Consider the following 21,512-nt stretch of genomic DNA (forward strand, 5'->3'; position numbering starts at 1 on the left):
GTCGGTCGTTATTTTAGTACTGACAATTGAAATTGAGTTCAAAATGCCAAAATTTCTGCAAATGTCCACGGCTGGCTAAAATAGTATCCCGAACTAGTGTTAGATGAAAATTCTCAATCTGTTTTTTGTAGACTATGCTGTAAAAAGGTAAGTAAGGTATCCAGATTTTTGTTAATGCTATATTTTTGAATTTGTCACTTTTACTTTTATTAGTTCCAATTTCAAACAATTGCTTTAATTTATTGATATCTTATTGCTTTCAATTAAACGCGAGAAGTAAGACATGGAATTGCTTGTTTGTCAGTAAGTTTTTCTGCAACTTGGTGATATTTTCTTCGTCGAAGGTCCTCTTCATCTGTGGGGATGTTAAAATCGGCCAGTTTTCCGTGCAAGTTTTGCATGTACAAGTAAACATGAAGATCATTTGAAGTCTTTCTTACCGCGATTATTGCTCATGTTTCGAAAAAATGATGCTCTAAAACAAACAAAAAAATCAGTCATAATGTGCCATTTACTATACTAAACGTGATATTCCTAAGAGAATAATGTTTCCATTTGCGGAAAATTATTTAAACTATGACGTCATAAACACAGTTCAAGCTGAGCTTACCCGTAGGAAATGAAGCACTGTGCTGCTTTCTTAATGGGCGAACAATCTCCAATAATAATTGTAGATCCGCAATAAATCCACGTGGAATTAGGAAAATACCAATTATTATTAAACACGCTGAATAGAGCATATAGTCCAGTTCCGTACATACATAGGTCTCCCATATTTGGGGCAGGTTGCAGAAATATAATTCTTTAAACCTTTCATCACGTCTGCTGATCTCCTGGAATAGGCTTTTCTCTTAACAAAAGGAAAAGTTTCGCAGAGAACAAAGGCAATAGATACAGTTTTTCCAATATATATTCAAAGCTGTGAGCCTGCAATTTTGCAACTTCCCGAACCATAATCAGGTTCAGTCTCATTTTCGTCATTCGTTGCCCCAAGCGTGATTTTTAAAGCAAGCAGCCAGTAGTCAGTGAGACACATGAAGTGATCTAAGAAGGGCTCCTCTGATGTCCTAAAAAAAATATAAGAACTAATAGTCATAGATTACGAGGCAAACGGTTTTTTAAAAAACTCTACTGGGAACATTACGTTAATTCAAAGAGTAATTTGTGTGTTTGAATTTAAAACATTCCCGCTTACTCGAGTTGTGTGTTTGGTAATAACAAGTGTCTGTTCTTTAGAAGAAGACACATTTATTTATGTAATTATCGTAATGAAGCATTCTAGAATGATAATTTAGGATTTTAATTTCCACAATGTTCCTCCAATGATATCATTAGATTTTTCACTATTTCGCTATTTAAGTGGTCAAATCTTCAAACAAGAATTTAATAATTTAGAAGAAATACAAAGTGAAAAAACATTTTCAGTCCTGTTTTTTAATAAATTGATATATATATATATATAATCATAATAAATCAGTGGCCTCCTGGACGTATAAATCACATGTGAAAACCCTACGGACATTTGGAATATCTAAATACCTACTAGGAAGTAAAATCAAAAGGGGCCAATTCAAAAATTATAAAAAAAGCTTTGGTCTACAGGAGTTTGGGGAGAAAACTGACTTCTTTTTTTATACGAAACAGTAATGTTTATCAAGTATGTTTTCTGTACAGTTTATTTAAAACAAAACAAAAAAAGTTTTATGAACCAACCTTTCTTACAGGAGCAAAAATATAACTATGCAGAACCGTTTCTGGAAGGAGAATTTCTTAAAGTGTTCTAAGAAATCTTTGGTTTCTTGGACATGGTCCGCCATTGTCTAAGTCTCTTAAATGTTTTGTTTATTTTGGGCACTTAGCTTGCCACTGAAACATGTAGACTATGTTGTAGGTACACTTATAACACAAATAAATTTATAATCATTGAAAAAAGTTACAGAGAAACGTGAAAATACTAAACATAATAATTATGTATTAGATTTTACTTACACCACGAAGCGGCGTAACAAAATGACATCAAGAAGAATGGATCAACGTTAATGTCCAACTCCATATTCACATCACTTGAGCCAGTTGTTGTTTTCTAGAAGACTGGAAGTATTTCATAATTTCTTCTTTCTTGTGTACACCTTTGCTAAAATGCTAAAGTCAAAGTAAAAATAACGAGAATATTTTTTTCTTACCTTCGCTATAGATGTGTATACAGTTTCACTTCTACTGTATTTTATAATAAATGCACCTTTATGTTATAATTTGTGACTGATGAGGCGACGTTGGAAAATACTTTTTAAATTTTATTTTCACGATATATGTAGTACATATTTACCAAAATTACATCTTTAAATTGTCGTAAAAATCAATCAGGCAAATATGGAGGAAGATGCTAAACGGTCTCATGCATTGCTTTGTGTTTATTTAATATTTAAAAGAGAAAATACAATTCTATTTTATCTCAAGGTCTTATTTTATTCGTAATATTATGTGTCCTGTTACTAATAATTTTTAATTTTTGATCAAACTCAATAATACTAGTTGCGAAAAAAATATACAGTCGAGTATCCTTCCAAGTCATGAATATCAAAGAAAAAACAGAGGCGATGTGGTGGTGTAAAGAAATTGCGATTGGTTTCGCAAGAAACGTCGTGCATTCCAACACGAATAAAAGCAAGCAATAGGTATGCAATAAGATTTCATCGAAGACCAAAAAGTATAATAAGCTGGACTTAAAAATTAAGCATAATGCATCTAAATCGACATATTACTCGTACAATGTGTTTAAGTGTAGAACTGCGTTTATTGGAAAATTCATTGACATAATTTAATGTCGTGACTACATTCAATAAGTTTTCTTTTCAGAAACATCTGACGGAAACTAACTACCAGTCGAAAAATAAGGACTAATTGCGACTACATGGACAGCATCGAAGGACAGCGTATATCTTTAGCGAGCATCAAGATTACCAAGTGAAATTTTCAAAGCAACAAATAAGTACAACAACTTGAATAGTTATTTATTGTGTGAGTGTCTTATTTATTAGGCATTGCTCGGCCGTTTATTGTACATAAAGGATTCTCGATCAAATAAAACTGAAACAGAGAAACTGATTTAAGGACACAATGTTGAACAAGTCGAAATTCCTCATGCTGATGAAACTGCCCATGAAACTTCAATTCAAGAATGCCGATGTTTTGAACTTTTAACGTAAATATTAATGTAAATGTTAGAAAGCAAATCTTAATAATTCTAACTTATTATTTATATAAGACACGATACAAGACACTAGTGTTTTATCAATTATCAAGCCTATAAAACGTCTCAAAACGGTAATGTTATGGCCTCAAAATCTATCAGTTGTGGATAGATGCTTTTAAAAAGATATAAATTAAGAGAATATTTAGTTGTATAGGAGCATTTTTAAGCCCTAATTAAATGTTAAGATTTGTGTTAATTTATGTTATATTTATATATTTGTTTGTTCTTATAATTGTAATAAATAAATAATAATTTAGAAATTGATCAACAAATAGGTACTCATCACAATTCATGAAACAAGATAAATGGGAGAAGGATAAAAATATTGCGAAGCAGACGACGAATTAATAAAAGATACAAGATTAAAATTAAAAGTTGTTTTTTTTTAAACTCTAGACGTTTCTATTAATTCTGCAAAAGAAAGATTTGAGAAAACAAACTCTAAAACACTGATAAAAATTACTTGCTCAATGATGACCGAAACAAGAGTAGAATACTAGGCGATTATTTCTACTGAGCACCAGTTAGGAGAAAACATAGATTATAAAGAAATTGTGAGAAAATTTGCTGCAATTAAGGAACGAAAAGCTTCCTCTTAAATTTTGTTCAATTAGCTCGAATAAGTGTGAAGAGTGTATATAACTATCCATGAATAATTTTAAAATTTTTTCTTGTGATGGTCACGAATGTATTTCTAAAGGTTGTATCTGTACTTAAAATACATACTTACGTATATATACAAAAAATGTATTTGGCAAAATGGAGAGGTGACATACATTTACTTTTTACCAGGCGAGATAATACTTAGGTTCTGAGTGTATCTAAGGATATTAACATCTTCTATTGGATGAAATCGTATCACATGATACATGAATTATTTTCTCTGTAAACTAACCAGCATTGACTCAACAATACTAAACCTGCTCATTGCTAATGAAGGCAAAAGATTACACACTGTTTTTGCTATATTAATCTACAATCAAAACGTTTGGAAACGCTCTCATTTGTAGGATTCCTTCTCGAAGCGCTGGTTTTCTTTAAAAACTCGACAATGTCTCTGTGGCCGTTTTGGGAAACTATGTATAGTGGGGTCAAACCGTTGTTAAGTAACAGTTATTAGTTCGGACGTTAGCTTTTGGTCACGTGGTAAAAAGATACATGAATCCAACTATATTGCGAAAAGGTGCAGCCGATGGATGGCTCCTTTCGTGTTTTCTCGACGTTTCATGCCCCTAGAGTACGACAAAGTAGCTCTCTGGTTTCCGTCTGTCTGTTATCTGTCATCTGTGTCAATTTGTATTGGACAGATAATTTCTAAAACTACTGGTATTGAAAATTGTGTACTTTTAGTCGCATGTATTGATAAAGAAAGTACTGCCTGGACCGTACTGACACTAATACACAACAAATATTATATAAGTAACAAGAGATTACTCCTAGCAGCAAATATTTTCTTGTGGGATCGCAGCCTAATTGGCCCTCTTCGTCGAGATACGCAAAAATCTTCCTGACGATGTAACGTAGGAGTAGCGTTTCTCCCAAAAGTGAAATTGTTTGCTTGTCGATAAGTTTTCCTGTGTTTTCGTGCAACTTGGTAATACTTTCTTCTGTAAAGATGTTAAAACCGGTCAGTTTTCCTCGCAAGCTTTTCATGTACAAGTAAACCTGAACGTTTAAAGTTTTTCTTGCCTGGATGTTAGGTCGAAAAAGTGATGCTATAAAACAAAAAAAAATCATTAATAATGTGCCATTTAATCGACCAATTTAGTTTAAAAAACAAAGAAGTAGTGTGTAATTATTACTATGTTTGTTGATATTGCTGAGGGAATAAATTTTTCATTCGGGGAAAAATGATTTAAAGTATGACGTCATAAACACATAATTCAAGTTCTGCTTACCAGTAGGAAAGGAAGCATTGTTCTTTTGGACTTTTTCCTTTCGCGTGAAGTTTTTCGCGCAAACGCGCGGGATGACCAGTGTAGAGAGCGCTCTCGATGTCCTAGAAAAAATATATAGGAACCAACATTCATAGATTACAAGACAAACCGTTTTTTAAAAAATTAAATTAGTAACATACTCGTGTGTTAATCCGCAGAGCAATTTGTGTTTTGGTAACAACAACTATCTGTTCTTTAGAAAAAGACACATTTATTTATGTTATTATTAGGGATGTACCGACTAGTGGCCGACCGGTCGGATAAGCCGACTATTCGGCCGTTTTTCATCGTCGGCTGGCAGTCGGCGACTGGTCGGCTAAACAGCCGATCGGTCGGCTTTTTTTATTAAAATTAAAATAGTATATAATACAAGTAAACTCGGTTTACAGAACCTCAATTAAATATGTAATTGCGATTTAATTTTTAACACGGCGTTAAAGTACCATGTGATCGACTCTACGCCAATCAGAAGTCGCTAATGGCCTTGTTAAACGCGCGATCAATTAATCTCAGTTAAAATATTGTATAAACTGGCCCTAAATTGTGTTATTCTTTATTTTTGTACTGAGTTATTAAAAAAAATTAAATGTTAAAATTATCCAAACAAATTTAACACATTCTTTTGGAAAATAAAGGAACTTTGGTTATTCCTTTTATTAAAATAAAACAAATTTTTAAGGTAGTCAGAAAAATAGGAAAAAAAAACACACTGTCTGTTGCATTTATAAACCGGTTTTAGCAAAGCCGAACAGTCGGCCGACTAGTCGGTTTTTACTGGCCGAACAATCGGCTAGTCGGTTAGTCGGCCAGACCTATAGTCGGTACATCCCTAGTTATTATCGTAATGAAACATTCCAGAATGATAATTTAGAAGTTTCAGTGACTCAAGAATGATTGAACAAAAATGTTAGTAATCGAGGATACACGAAATGGACAATGAAGAAGTTCGTTCAAATTATTTCCTTAGAGCATAGCAAGCATCCAAAATGAGAGCTATAACCACGCTCATTAAGTACGAAGAGACCGAGTACAGAATATTTTTAACTTTTCATGTTTAATTATATTCTTTACCGACCTGATTCTAAATCAGAAAGAGGAGGTGTACGCATTTATTTACACCATTATGCGCTCCTAGAACAAACCCATAGCAAAAAGAACCGCAGTCCTGTTATTTTGACGCCTTGTTTGCACACTCCATCCCTATTTTTCTAACAGTGACTTATTAAAGTTACCAAAACAGAGCTCAATTTCCTAAATTAACAAAGTGAAATTAGTTAAAAGGACACACATGTTGACGTTGTAATATCATCGATATAGAATATATTACTGAATTTATTCACAACAGCACTTGATATGAAACAGTAACATTTATCAAGTGTGTTTTCTATACAATTTACTTAAAAAAAAATATATATGAACCAACCTTTCTTGCAGGAACAAAAATATAACTTTGCAGAACGAGTTCTGGAAAGGAAATTTCTTGAAGTGTTCGAAAAAGATCTTTGGTTTCTCGAAGATGATCCTCCATTGCCTAACCCTAAGCCTATTAAAAGTATTGCTGAATTTGGGCACTTAGTATATGTACCACTAAAAAAAAGATGTTGTTGGTAAACTTAATAACACACACAAATTCATAATCATTAAAAAAAAAGAGAAAAATGCGAAAATACTAAACATAATAATTACATTAGTTCACAAGGTTTTGTATCCAAAGACAAAAATGGTTGAATCTAAAGGATTTGGGTTCGGGAAATTCAAATCTGAAAGCAGAAAAAATCCATGACGTCAGGTTTTTGAGATATTTATATAAACATACCCCGTATTTCTTTTCTTTTATACAACTCTTGTAATTTTTTTATTTTTAAATATACATATATGAACATATAGTTCTTTGAGCAAATTTGTATCATTTTAAAAGATCATTTACGTAAATAAATAACATGAGTCAATTTTTCAAGCTACTAGATTGTCATCAATGTTTATTTAAAATTTTTCAAGTATTGATTTTAGAATAATTGGTTCCTTTTGATTTTTCTACAGGAAGTGATAATAAAAATTTGAGGTTGGCCTCACAAAGATTTTTTAAAATGATACAAATTTGCTCAAAGAAATACAGGTTTATCTTTAAGAATAAGGAAGTTACAGGGGTTGTATCAAATAAAAGCAACACCCAGCATATATTATACACATTATGACTGAAAATTAAAAATGATTAACACTAGCGTTTTCTTTATTGGCAGTACTGTCAGTTTCCCTTGTAATAGACCAACAGTAACACATTTTCGTCCCAAAAACCTTGATACCTTCTTTTTAAGCATATTTGAACAGGTCTTCCCGCTTTAGGTACTATAATTTTACCACAAACGTAACAAAACTGATTTGCACTTACTTTGCACGATCTCGAAGACATTTTTTATGCGACAATAATGCATTAACATGAATCAGTTTAACACTAACGTGAAGGTAAAGCAAAGTTCATTATTTTGGATTTATGAAAAAACCTGACGTGATAAGGATTATCCGTTTTTGGATTTGTTATCAGTAAGTAATTTAGACGTAGAAAATATTTTTCTTATTTTTGGATATGAAAAAAAGTTTAAATTTGTAAACTAGTGTTATTTATTAGAATTGATGGAGTTTTACTTACACCACGGCGAGGAGTAATAAAGTAACATAACCACAAACGCATCATTTTGGAGACTTCAGCGTCAATTTCCAACCCCACATTCACAACAATACTTGAGTCAGTCTTGTTTTCTAGAAGATTGGAAGTATTTCATAATTTCTTCTTGCTTGTGTACGTCTTTGCTAGAACGCTTAACTCAAAGTAAAAATAACGATGATATTTTTTTCTTACCTTCGCTATATATATGTATACAGCTTCACTTGTAGTCCAGTTCGTAATAACGCTAAATTTTTGTTACAATTTGTGACTGATGAGGTAACTGAAGAAGCGATTCTGGAAGATACTTTTTTCATTTTGTTTTCACGATATAGAACGTATTTACCTAAATTATTTCTTCAATTTGTTGGTTGTTGTTTTGCATGGTTACATTTTTAACTTGTTGTAAAAATCAGTCAGGAAAGTATTTAGGAAGATGCTAAACGATCTCATGCATTGCTTTCTGTTTATTGAATAAAGGAGAAAACACAAAACTATTTTATCTGAAGGTCTTGTTTCATTCAAAATAGTGCGTCCACTGTTACTAACGAATTTTAATTTTTGCTCAAACTTATAATAACTAAAAAAAAAAACAGAGGCGATGTGGTGATTTCAGACCTAGGTAGACGTTTTATTTTCCAACACGGATAAAAGCAAACAATATCAGATTCCAACGAAGAACGAAAGTGTAATGAACTGGACTCCAAAAAGTATAGTACAACTGAGTAGACTTAGATTACCCATACATTAACAATTTACGTGTTGAACTGGGTTTATTGTAAAATTCACTAATATAATTTACGAATTAATTAACAGAAGACGGTAAATATTTGTATCGGAACATTTTTAAGCACTAATTAAACGTTAATAGATGGCGAAATCGTTTCGTTATCGGTTATGAATTATTACTTTAGTCAAAGTTTCTTATTCCTGTGAATCGACTATACTTTAGTAGGTGCAATCTTTATTCAAAATACAGTGAAACACTGGATACACGTTGAAAGATTAAAATAGAGAAAGAGAAATTCTTCCTTCTATTTCTCTGAAGACGTTCATTAAACGAAACTATTTGAGAAACTTGCATAAAATAGGGACAGCAAATCCTCTCTTGCTTAAAATGTGTAACTGTTCCACAATGAATTCACTTAATTTTATTACGACAATTAAAACAAAATACCAAACGCTATATTTTCTGAAAGATAACTGATTTACTTAATAACACTGACGTACACCGTCTTTGCTACACTAAACTACTACGAAACCGTTTGGAGAAGTTATCTTTGCACCGTCATTGTTAGCACACATTTTAGAAGAAAGAGTATTCTTAAAGGAGCTTGGTCAATACCAGGAAGTGATAAAACCAATCAGATCGAACACATTCTGGTACAAGAAGAGGATGCAAAGATAGTTGCTAAAGTTAAAACTTCCAGAAGTGCCGAAATAGATTCAGATAATTTTCTAGTAGGAATAAAACGGAAAGATTGTTTCAAGCAAGAAAACAAAGTAAAACAGAAACAAGATCCTAAATCCAGTATAGACGAATTAAAAAACCTCGAGATGATGCAGAACTATCAAAAGTATATTCGTGAGGCCTATAGAAACGAAGTAGCGCCTAACGCAAAATCGCTAGTTGAAAAGTGGAACAATTTAACAAATACCATAAAAGAAGCAACAAGGAAAATTCTGCCAAGAAGACTTGCCCTAGAATAGCAGGAAACGAAATTGAAGACTCAACGAAAGAGGAAGTTGAGATTTTGTCCCATTCGACTTTCAATTTGTCTTCACTATATTTCCACATTATTACGGTACGTGAAGACCTGGTTATAATTATTGCATATTTTTCGAAATCACCCTATATACTCTGAAAAAATGGTATATATTACTCTTATATTTATTAAACTACAACGATACCGTTTGAAAAAGTTCTCGACTCTAGGATTCCTTCAAGAAGGGCCGAGTTCTTCTAACTCCTCGGCAAATTTTTCGTGGTCTTTGTCGTAAGCTATATGTTGAACCGTCATTGATATTTCGGCGCCGGCTGTCGCCAAGTAATTGACAACTTTTTCGTGGCCCATTAGACACGCTATGAAAAGCGGTGTACCGCCCATTTTAGTATCGCTATTGATATCGGCGCCGATTGTCACCAAGTAATCGACAATTATTTCGTGGCCCATTTGGGAAGCTATGTAAAGTGGTGTCACACCGTCATTCGTAGCGCAATTGATTTCGGCGCTGGCAGACACCAGGTATTCGACAACTTTTCTGTGGCCGTTTTGTGAAGCTATGTGAAGTGGTGTCGAAGAGTCATTTACAGTGCGATTAATTTCAGCGCCAGCTGTCGCCAAGTATTCGACAACTTTTTCATGGCCCATTTGGGAAGCTATGTAAAGTGGTGTCGCACCCTCTTCAGTAGCGCGATTGATTTCCGCGCCGACTGTCGTCAAATATTCAACAACTTTTTCGTGGCCCATATGGGAAGCTATATACAGTGGTGTCGAACCGTCGTTCATTGTGCGATTGATTTCGGCACCGACTGTCGCCAAATATTCAACAACCATTTCATGGCCATTTAGGGAAGCTATGTAAAGTGGGGTCGCACCCTCTTTGGTAGCGCGATTGATTCGTGCGCCGACCGTCGCCAAGTATTCGACAACTTTTTCGTGACCCCTTTGTGAAGCTACGTAAAGTGGTGTCGCACCCTCATTCGTAACGCAATTGATTTCGGCGCCGACGGTCGACAATAATTCGACAACTGTGGCGTGACCGTTGAGGGAAGCTATGTGAAGTGGTGTGACACCGTTTTCAGTGGCGCGATTGACTTCTACGCCGACTGTCGCCAAGAATTCGACAACTTTTTCGTGACCCCTTTGTGAAGCTGTGTAAAGTGTTGTCGCACCGTCATTCGTAGCGCGATTGATTTCGGCGCCGACTGTCGTCAAGCATTCGACAATTTTTTCGTGACCCCTTTGTGAAGCTACGTAAAGTGGTGTCGCACCCTCATTCGTAACGCGATTGATTTCGGCGCCGACGGTCGCCAAGTATTCGACAACTTTCTCGTGACCCTTTTCTGAAGCCATGTAAAGTGGTGTCATACCGTTATTCGTAGCGCGATTGATTTCGGCGCCGACTGTTGCCAAGTATTTGACAACTTTCTCGTGACCATGGAAGGAAGCTACGTGAAGTGGTGTCACACCGTTTTCCAAAGCGCGATTGATTTCAGCGCCGACTGTCGCCAAGATTTCGACAATTTTTTCGTGACCCTCTTTTGAAGCTACGTAAAGTGGTGTCATACCGTCATTCGTAGCGCGATTGATTTCGGCGCCGACTGTAGCCAAGTATTCGACAACTTTTTCGTGACCGTTGTATGAAGCTATGTGAAGTGGTGTCACATTGTCTTCATTAGCGCGATTGATTTCGGCGCCCACTGTCGCCAAGTATTCGACAACTTTTTCGTGACCGTTGAAGGAAGCTATGTGAAGTGGAGTCACGTTGTTTTCATTAGCGCGATTGATTTCAGCGCCGACTGTTGCCAAGTATTCGACAATTTTTTCGTAACCGTTTTGTGAAGCCATGAGGAGAGGTGTACAGCCGTCATTCGTAGCGCGATTGATTTCGGCACCGACTGTCGTCAAGTATTCGACAACTTTTGCGTAACCGTTGAAGGAAGCAATGTGAAGTGGTGTCAGACCGTCAATCCTAGCGCGATTGATTTCAGCGCCGACTGTCGCCAAATATTCGACAACTTTTTCGTGACCCATTTCAGAAGATACGAAAAGTGGTGTCGCCCCATGTTTATTACAACAATTAATTTCAGCGCCTGCCTCCGCTAAGCAATCGAAAGAGCTGTCAACAGTGCTGTGATTGATTTCACCGACGTTCAGAACATATTCTAAAGTATTTTTGTGCCTGCTTTCGGTTTCACAAACTTTGTTGGATTTGTTAATTTCGTCATTTAAATGTAACAAGTATTTAACAATTTTCAGGTGACCACTTCTACTCGCTAATAATAGAGGTGTTTCAGCATTTCCGGCAGTAACAAATTTGGTTTCATACCAGCGATTTTTCCTGCTCTTCTCCTCTTGGACGGTGAAAAGCTCACACACTTGATCATATCCAAGTAAAGAAGAATAATATAAAATATTAATTATATCGTTAAGAGAACTTGAGTGACGATACAGTTCATTTTTTTTTGCTTGAAGTAATATTATTTCCGCACCTAAACTCTCACTTTTTCTGGCATAGGACAAGGGTGTCGTATCTAGCAAACTATCGTGTTCTTCAACATCATTCTTGCTCTGCAAAAATATTACCGTTTCAAAATACGTCTCGGTTTCTGCTTGTTTATCGAAATTGCTGTCTTCATGCACAACACACTTCCCATTTTCAACCGTTACTTTTACACGCGGATGTCTTTGTCCCCATGAAGAAATCAGATGTAAAGCACTTCTACCACCTTTATCTTTGCATGTTAAAGTTTCTTCATCATAAGTTTTAAGTAGTTCATATTTCTTATACAAGACAGCAATGTGAACTTTACAATTTTTGACTAACAACATGTCGAAAAAAAAACGAACATTATTATACTTTGCGTTGAATATTAAGTCCCCAAGTGTATCACGCAAGGTATTTAAATTTTTTGAAAAATATATCGCGACTAAGTATTCAGCAAAAGAACCATGAATAAAATGTGCCACATCATTTTGGAATTCACTTACAAGACCAACAGACACACATTTTTGTGAATTTTTTTCTTTATGTTTTTCACAGTCGACATTTAATCGTTTCAGAATGTCTTCCGAAAATATTAATTTAAGTGCCACTCTCTCGTAATTACCTAAAATCTCCTTTTTTTCTTCGCGAATTCTACTAACCATGTGAGGATTTTTAAAATCAAACGCCAATTTATCTTTGAAAAAATTATTAAATTTTTCATCAATGAAGTATTCGTATAAATCAGTCAAGAGAAATATATTTTCCATTAGTTTCAAATATTTGTCTTTGTTTTGACGAAATAGTTCAGTAACCATGAAGATTTGGAGCGGAATTCCCAATATATTAACGTGTTCGATAATCGCGAACGATGATTTAATTTTTTCGATCGTGATCTCAATTTCGTCTACAGAAGTGAAAGAAACTAAACGTTTTCTTACATAATTTTCTTGTTCTTGTTCGTCAAACTGATTTATACTATGTGCCAACACATTGAATTTTTTTTCCAGAAATGGTTTTAAATGTCTTCTACTGGTAATCCACTGAAGGAAACCTTTTGTTGAGAATCCAAGTATTATTTGATACACAGCTTCTAAGTGTTCTCCTATAATTTCATCGAGCGCGTCCCACACGTAAACAACATTATTTTTCTGTACACACATTTCGAAAAATCTTCGTTCGAATTTTTTGAGCGACCGACATTTTTCATTTACGATAAATTTTTCAAATGAATCTGTATATTTAGTTGTTTTAGAAAACTTAGGATTGTAAAAAAATGAGTGCACATCGGTAGGATTAATTATAATTGTCCAATATTGCGGTGAACATTTATTTTTGCAGCTTTTCATTAACTCGGATTTCCCCATGCCGGGATCGCCACATATTAGATTGATGTTATTATCTAACCGAGAACACCATAGTTCATTTTCGTTCGTACAGTATTTGTCATATAACTTATAAACCTCTAAATCACCAACATCGCCTCTGCTTTTAATCCATTCTAAATTACAATCTTCGGAGAGTTTAAAATAGTGAATTTGTTTGGCTTCTCTATTTTCATCGTAAATTTGTTCTAGTTCTAAATCACTAACATTTCTATTACTTGTATAAACTGTATTGGTAAAATTTGATTTATCCGGATTAAATTTGTGTTTAAACTGAGTTGGATTAGATTTAGCCACATAAAATTCATTTCTTTGATTTTCAAAATTCTGATTTGTTATCTCTAAGAAGTAACTGATATCAATTAATTTAGACTGCTTGAGTTTGTCTTTAACTTTATCAAAATTATCGGCGCAATTTAAAATAATAATTGTGTTTTCCCAAAATTTTTCTAGGTATTTAATGTTAATAATATTTCGGGAAAGACTCCGCTCAATATAAGGTTCAGGAAGAATCTCTTTTTCTCCGCCTATATAACACGGACCGTCTAGCATTTCCACTAAGTTATCCGTTGTGACACTTTCTAAGAATTCATCGCTATTTCCAAAAGCTGTTGCAAGATTAATTTCTCCCTTTCCTTGGATCGATATGGTAAAATTTTGCATGATTCTTTCGCATAAATCAGGTTTCCAAATCAAGTTTGATAGATTTTGGAACACGGAATAGATTTTCATCCACTCCTCTTTCTTGCCTTCGCCAATTAGGATGAACTTTTTATCGGGACAGAGCTGGATGGCCTTTTCGACGTTCTCATGTTGACGTATTATTAATGGACACTTGTCTGTTAACCATAATAGTTGAATAAATATCCTTGGATCTATTTTGTCTATGTTTTTATGATCAATATATTTGATTGCTGGGAAGTACATTTTTCTCACTTTATTTAATTCTGTAAAATCAAAGTTGTTTTCTTTTTTAGTGTCATTCCACACTGGGTTAAGCTTTTCGTACGATTCTTTTTTAAGTAGTGTAATGTCGAAGAGGGAAACGGTTTCTCGAAATATTTTCACTTTATCGTTACCAGAGTTGACAATAACTGAGCCAGAAGATAGGGGCTCAATATGGGAAGATAGAAGCAGTAGAGCGATTACGCGTTTTATCCACCTCTTATTTAACTTTTCTTTATTACCTTCTTGGATATTCCACTCAGATAGTCTCCTGAAGAATTTTTCGAATTTTTCCTGATCCGAATAATACGTTGTTTTGAAGTTTTCAGCCACACTGTTTTTTAGGATTTCAACTTTTTTTTGATCGGTATACAGATAAAATTTACTAAAAAACCTCTGATATTCTCGAATTTTGAGAAGCATTTCAACATTCCAATCTTCTTCTATTATTTTAAACTGATACGCAGAATCTATCTCTGCAACTTCTGAAGCAGCTTTTACTTTAACAAGAATAATAGAAAATTCCTCTTCTTCTAGTTGAAATGTTGTATTGTCGTCACACTTAAATGGTCTGTTAGTATATAATATAAATTCATTTGCGTCTTTCTTAATTTCTTGAAATGTTTTGAAATATTTTCCAATGCTGAAGTCTCCTGTTTTGGACATCAAATTTTTTGTGGACAATATTCTATTTTCGGTGTGTTTTAGCTGCACTGCTTTTATTTCGTTTCCCTTATCCGACTCAGTTTTAATAACTATGTCATCAAAAGCTCCGAACCCTTCTTCATTCGACGAAACATGAAAGTTTTTTGTTGCGGCGTCTTTTACTAGTTCTAGGATAACAAAAGCGAGAACCACATCCTCATACTCCTTCCCCCTATCCGTGGTTCCGCTTCTTTTTTTAAAACTCTAGAAAAGAATAAAGAATTGGAACATGCAATAATTGTTTATTATTGAATTGAACAACTTTGAAACAAAGATAGAAATTATAAAAACCGAGGGAAAATGGCGGTATTTTAAAGAGAAATAATTTATGGAAATTGTAACTTTACCAAAAATGTGTGTCGGGTCGCTGTTCTGACCCCTGAATTATCCGATGCCATAACTATTTCTCCTCATTTTCCACATTATATTATGCCACGACAAGACCATAAGGAACAAAATGAAGACAGAAAAAGATAATGAAAATGCAGTTAAGATTGAATACTGAAATATAACAATTAATAGCAAAGAATGGAATTGGAATAACTAGAACGAAAGATTCGAAGAAATTGTGATTCATGTGGTCGCAGATCATCGGCATACCTATAGCTCCTCTATTGTAGAAATAATACCTCTGTACATGAATTACTTCGAAATACTGTCAATGGTTTCTAAATAGTCGATTCGGATGACTGTCTCAAAAAAACGTTTTTATTAACTGCAGAGTTATCGGTGGGGTTATTTTATAGTAAAGAGGTCCTTACAGTTTTAACAATAAGATAAGTGATGTTTTCAAAAAACACAAATCCTGCAAGATCCTCAGACAAAATTTTAACTACAATTTTAAATCATCTGTTAAATTGTTTAATAATTCAAAATATAACAGATATCTACAGAATGTCCAATTGATTTATGCAGAATATTTTTTTATTATTAGAATGTATAGAAAATTTCCATAACGTAACGTATTCTTATCGTTTCATTTACTTTCAAAAAAAATAAACATTTGCCTGACGAAACTGTTATAAGGAAGTGATCATACCAATAACCATTACCATTTTGATTACTTCCATTTATTTTTTATTTCTTGTCAATACAAAATCAATGAATTTTGAAGCAGTCAGTTTTTTGACTGACTTTTTCTATACACTACAGAAGCTACCATCTGATTTAAATCTAGTTTTTAATTATTATGTCAATTTATAAAAATATAGGTATTTGTAAATTTATAAAATTATAAAATTTTTCTTATACGCGACGATGCAAGTGATTTGTAGACTCCACTTCGCTCACTATCAAAATACGTATCTGTATGAACAAACTCACCTCGACTTCCTCCATTTTTTAACAAAACCACACTGATGTCAACGATTACTTGACTCTGACTAAACTCTGGACCGGAACGTTCTATCTTATACTCCAAGAGCCCATGACACATGTTTTATGAAGATAGTATATACGAATAAATAATGAACGGTCTGAACCGTGGGACACCAGGTAGTGTGCATAGGGGACAGGTGCAAAGTATGATGAGTCTATAATTGTGATTTATCACTGCATAAATATCTTTTAGATTTGCTTATACGGGGTGTGTGAAAAAAATTATTGACTGAGTCAGTTTATTTTATTGATTAAATCAAGAATTGCAAAACTGAATACTCTGAAATCTTGACATTTTGAAGTTATTGTAAGCGTGGTAACTTTTTAATGAAAATGTATCTGTTTATCAACCCCAAAAAATTGATTACGGCATTTCAAAATTTTGCCGAATAAATTCTTTCCCAAATGTGCAAAATATGAACAGACTTTTGATCATTGCATTCATATTTTTTATTCAATTTATTATAGATTAAATTAAGAACGAGCCACCCATTTCTGGAAAATGTGAGAATACGCTCGTTTTTATAACAATAAAGTAATGATAAGGTAAGAATTATAATAACATTCAGAATATTTTGTTTAATTGAGGCTTATGAATAATTTTAGTCATCTGTTTTGGGGCGTAAACTCATTCAAATCAAACAACTGTCTATGTGACATTCTTCCGATGTAATCTATTCCCGTTGATAATGTGCTGTAAATAACTTTTTTGCACTCATAAACTTTTTTGATGACATTGGAGCATTCAACAGTATGCGGGACGTCGAACATCACGCACAAATGCGTTTTGCTATGACGTCGTTGTTTATAAATAATGCTGCCTTACTCGCTCCTCGCTTTCCAATTGTGCATAATTTTTAATAATTTACAAAAATAGTTTTATTTTCAGCGAGACCGACACTTGAAAATTATTAAAAATATTATTATTATTATGTCGTGGATATGGATTTTAAAATCATCAGCTGACGTTCAGTCGAGCGACTGGTCTGCCGTGGTCCATACGTAGCGCATAAATTTCAACCCCCTAGCCCAATTTTTTTAGTATTGTTACACTACATCTATCCAAACTGATATACTTGTCCTTGCAAAAATGTTGATGACGTCATCGCAAAAATTTTTTAAAATGCTCCGCTACAAAAATGTAATGAGAAAAAAAAAACATAATAGGCATGGCGTCGTTACTTTTCTGACAGCAAGGGAATACGGTCTAAACTCTTTGGACCATTTTTTTTATTAATATCTCTCGAAAAATAGGATTAGGTTAAATCCCGTAAATATGAATTATTTTGTTAAAATGGCAATATTTTCATAAATTTCCATTACATAAAATGCGGAATATATAACCAAACCACGATAACAAATGAACGAGTTTCGTGTATAAAATTAAATTCTGCGGTAATCATGGTAAAATGATAAAACGGAAAACGAAATCTAATCTTATCTGGTATCCATTTTCCTCATGAATAACAATAACACAGGAAATAAAATTTTTAATTTCAGTAGATATATTTGCTTAAGGATATTCGATTCCAAAAATAGGCAAATCTTTAAGGGTTATTTTAGTTTTATAATTTTTCAGAAAGGCTGAATCTGTTGGACTGTACTTCAGGGGGTGTAAATAACCTTGTAACAATATTTTTGTTTTAGGAAAATTTCAATTTTGTTTAATTACAAAATGGCAAGAAATTTTTTGCATTACAAAAATTAGGCAAGATGTTAAACAGGTAGAAACAATTATGACCGTAGGCGGTCTCCGCTTCCTGTTCTGAGTTTATGGTTTCTGAGAGTAATGCAACAATCACAACAATACAAAACAAACGCTATGTACGCTAACATTTTTTCTTGTTTCTTGCAGCTGGGTAATACTTTCTTCGTTGAAGGTCCAGTTCATCCATGGGAATGTTAAAACCGACAGTTTTTCTCGCAAAATTTTCATGTTCAAGTAAACATGAAGATCGTTTGAAGTCTTTCTTGCCGGGATGTTAGGTAGAAAAAGTGATGCTATAAAACAAAAAAAAATCAGTCATAATGTGACATTTAATCGACCAATTTAGTTTTCAAAAAAAAAAAGAAGTTGTGTGTAATTATACTTCTACGTTAAACGTGATATTGCTGAGGAAATAATTTTTTCATTCGGGGAAAAATTATTTAAAATATGACGTCACAAACACATAATTCAAGTTCTGCTTACCAGTAGGAAACGAAGCATTGTTCTTTTGGACTTCTTCCTTTTGCGTGAAGAGTTTATCCGGCAAAAGCTCGGAATAACCAGACTAGAGAGCTCTCTCGATGCCCTAGAAAAAATATATAAGAACTAACATTCACAGATTACAACACAAACAGTTTTTCAGAGCAATTTGTGTTTTGGTAACAAGAATTTTTTCTTTAGAAAAAAACACATTTATTTATGTTATTATCGTAATGAAACATTCCAGAATGACAATTTAGAAGTTTCCGTGACTCAAGAATGATTTAACAAACATGTTAGTAATCGAGGATACACGAACTGGACAATGAAGAAGTTCGTTCAAATTATTTCCTTAGAGCAAGCCACGCTCATTAAGTACGAAGAGACTAAGAGGTCTATTTTGTAACAACTATCGTCTCGTTAGATAGCGATCGCATCGTTAGAATGTCATCGTTCCGGAACGATAGGTTTCAGTTGACCGTTAAAAGTGTCAGAACACGTTAGAAAAATATTTATACAATGGAGAGGAACGTTTTGGTGCAAATATTGGTAGAAGTAGAGAGAAGGTAAGTGTAATTAATGTATTTTTGGATTAGGTTATTATATATTTTTTTTTACTGCAGGGACAGAATGAGAAATTTGTCTCGGTTTTTAAGAGATGTAAACGACCCCTTCTTCGTTCCAGAAGAATCCTTTAGGAAGACCTACCGACTGTCAAGGCAAGCGGCAAGGGATGTATTTCAAGAAATACTGCCCCGAATGGAACGAGGAAGGAGGGCAACAAGAACTCCGTCAGTTGTAAGATTTATGGTTTCCTTACATTTCTTTGCCCAAGGAAGTTACCAAAAATCTGTGGGCAAAGATCAACACTGCGCCGTCTCGCAAAGTGTAGTCAGCAAATCTCTGAAGGAGGTAACAAACCTTTTAGTGGAAATTGCTCCAAGATACATACAGTTTCCCAGAGATATGCAAGAGGCTGTCGCCGTGAAAGCGGGATTTTACGAAAAATTTGGGTTTCCCGGTATAGAGGAATGCATTGACGGAACTCATATTCTTATTTTTCCCCCTCCTGCAGAACATCCTGTTCATCCTGGCAGAGTGTATGTGAACAGAAAGAACAGTCATTCCATAAACTGTCAGCTAATATGCGACTCTAATTTGAAAATTTTAAATATCAATGCTCGTTTTCCCGGGTCAGTTCACGACAGTGCCGTTTGGATGATGAGTAATGTTAAGGAAATTATGAGAAACAACCATATGCAGGCCGATAGAACAACATGGCTTTTAGGAGATTCAGGGTATCCTTTAGCACCGTTTCTTTTGAACCCTATCATTGGAGCCGAAGATAATACACCAGAGGGCCGTTACAACAAAGCACATACTCGTGCGAGGAACTGTGTTGAACGTTGTATTGGTCTGCTGAAATCATATTTTAGGTGTTTGCTCAAAGACAGAGTTCTGCACTATTCACCCGAAGTTGCAGGAAAAATTATATACTCATGTGCTGTTTTACACAATATCTTACGGATAAGAAATTTTGAAAATGACGAAATCAACATTGTCTATGACAATGAGAACTACAATAATGAAGAACTGGAATATGAAGAACACAATTTACTGCATGAAGGGCGCATCACAAGAAATAATTTAATACTACAACATTTTCAATAATATATTTATTTTTTTAAAACAAAATAATTAAACTATTAAACAGAATTGTCCAAAACATCAAAATTTACACTAGGATATTTTAATTTCAATTTCATTTCTTTTAAGAACACTTCACGCTTTTTTAACTCAACCAATTTTTTTAAGTTATTATTAATTTCTTCTAAAGTTCCGTCATTTTTTTTCCAGGACTGAGCAGCAGGAGGTGTATCGTAGGCAGGTATGGGAAAAGTATCTGTTTCAATGGGATCACCAGTATTAAGTTCCTATCTGCAAAGTGTAGCTTTAGTTAAATAAATACCTTATTATTATTATTATTACTTTTTCTAAACTCTTTAAAATTTTAGATGCATTTTCTGTATACGGTTTTTAATGAAAAGGTAAACCATACCCAGTGTCTCGTTGTTCAGAAAAGCTTACTAGTAGATAGAAAAATAGTAAGAGAAAACACAAATTGGGCTTTAGTTTTAGGAAAAATTTTATCGACAAAGTTTATTGACTACGAACACAACAGGAAAAGTTGCATAAGAGGAATTAAAAAAAATTAAATGTTTTGTGAAAATAAAGGATGTCGACAATCAAGGAAAGACATCAAAATATGGATACAAAATGACACTTTAATAACTTGCCGTTGTTAAAAATGTCAAAAAAGTACACGAGAATTTTTTAAGTAACATTCACTTTTAACAATCCAATTAATAAATAAAATATATGTAGTCAGATGTATGAAAAGAAACACTTACCTCGATGTTCTCCATTTCTAGAGTTGGAATCACAAGTACAAGAAAAAATTTTAGCTAGAAAATGTTTCCACTAAACTGATATCAGGCAAAACTGCTCATTTGTTTTTAGTTCGCACTAAATGAGGATTTTTAGATAAGATAAGCACACCTTCAAAGTGACACAATATCCAGTAAATGTTTGTTTAAAACTGAAATATCTATGTGGGAATGATATTTCGAAACAAAAAGAAAAACTTATTTTAGGCTCTCGTATTGAAAACATTTAAGTATATTATAGTACACAAATAACTAGGTTGACAAGTATTTTTTTATAAAATTTACTGAGAAATTGAATTAATCTGTAATCACGAGCAAACAAAATGAACTGTGAGTCATATTTACCATTTATTCTGGTAAAAAATACATTTCAGTGTATCTGTATTCTAGCTAAGAAACTACTG

The 21,512-nt window shown here is 33.7% G+C and overlaps 3 protein-coding genes across 5 annotated transcripts in view; all 3 read right to left on the bottom strand.

The window, feature by feature from the left end:
• Positions 1-308: 308 nt before the first annotated feature.
• LOC135123361 (uncharacterized) overlaps positions 309-21,512 on the bottom strand; it is a 127,264-nt gene continuing 106,060 nt past the window's right edge. The window contains exon 6 of the mRNA XM_064047940.1: positions 309-475. The gene's annotated coding sequence lies outside the window, so the exon portion shown is untranslated. The remainder of the gene's footprint in view (positions 476-21,512) is intronic.
• The window catches only part of LOC135123368 (uncharacterized), an 88,691-nt gene continuing 76,446 nt past the window's right edge, over positions 9,268-21,512 (bottom strand). The window contains exon 3 of the transcript XR_010279596.1: positions 9,268-9,704. The gene's annotated coding sequence lies outside the window, so the exon portion shown is untranslated. The remainder of the gene's footprint in view (positions 9,705-21,512) is intronic.
• Positions 9,697-21,272, bottom strand: LOC135123369 (uncharacterized). Of its 3 annotated transcripts, XR_010279597.1 has the most exons (3): positions 21,073-21,266; positions 18,665-18,767; positions 18,109-18,474 (listed from the first exon to the last, which is right to left on the bottom strand). XR_010279597.1 is itself a non-coding variant. In XM_064047964.1 (2 exons), the coding sequence occupies exons 1-2, from the start codon at positions 21,085-21,087 to the stop codon at positions 9,796-9,798; spliced, it is 5,520 nt and encodes a 1,839-aa protein (XP_063904034.1). In that variant the 5' UTR covers positions 21,088-21,272; the 3' UTR covers positions 9,697-9,795. The 3 variants fall into 3 exon arrangements, 2 of the variants coding, with proteins under 2 accessions (XP_063904034.1, XP_063904033.1); XM_064047964.1 differs by lacking the exons at positions 18,109-18,474; positions 18,665-18,767 and adding an exon at positions 9,697-15,300 and having other exon boundaries at positions 21,073-21,272; XM_064047963.1 differs by lacking the exons at positions 18,109-18,474; positions 18,665-18,767; positions 21,073-21,266 and adding exons at positions 9,697-15,300; positions 16,420-16,470.

Source organism: Zophobas morio, unplaced genomic scaffold (assembly GCF_036711695.1).
Source record: "Zophobas morio isolate AGI-343-1 ecotype UQ-CSIRO unplaced genomic scaffold, CSIRO_AGI_Zmor_V1 ptg000006l, whole genome shotgun sequence".
Taxonomy (NCBI): domain Eukaryota; kingdom Metazoa; phylum Arthropoda; class Insecta; order Coleoptera; family Tenebrionidae; genus Zophobas; species Zophobas morio.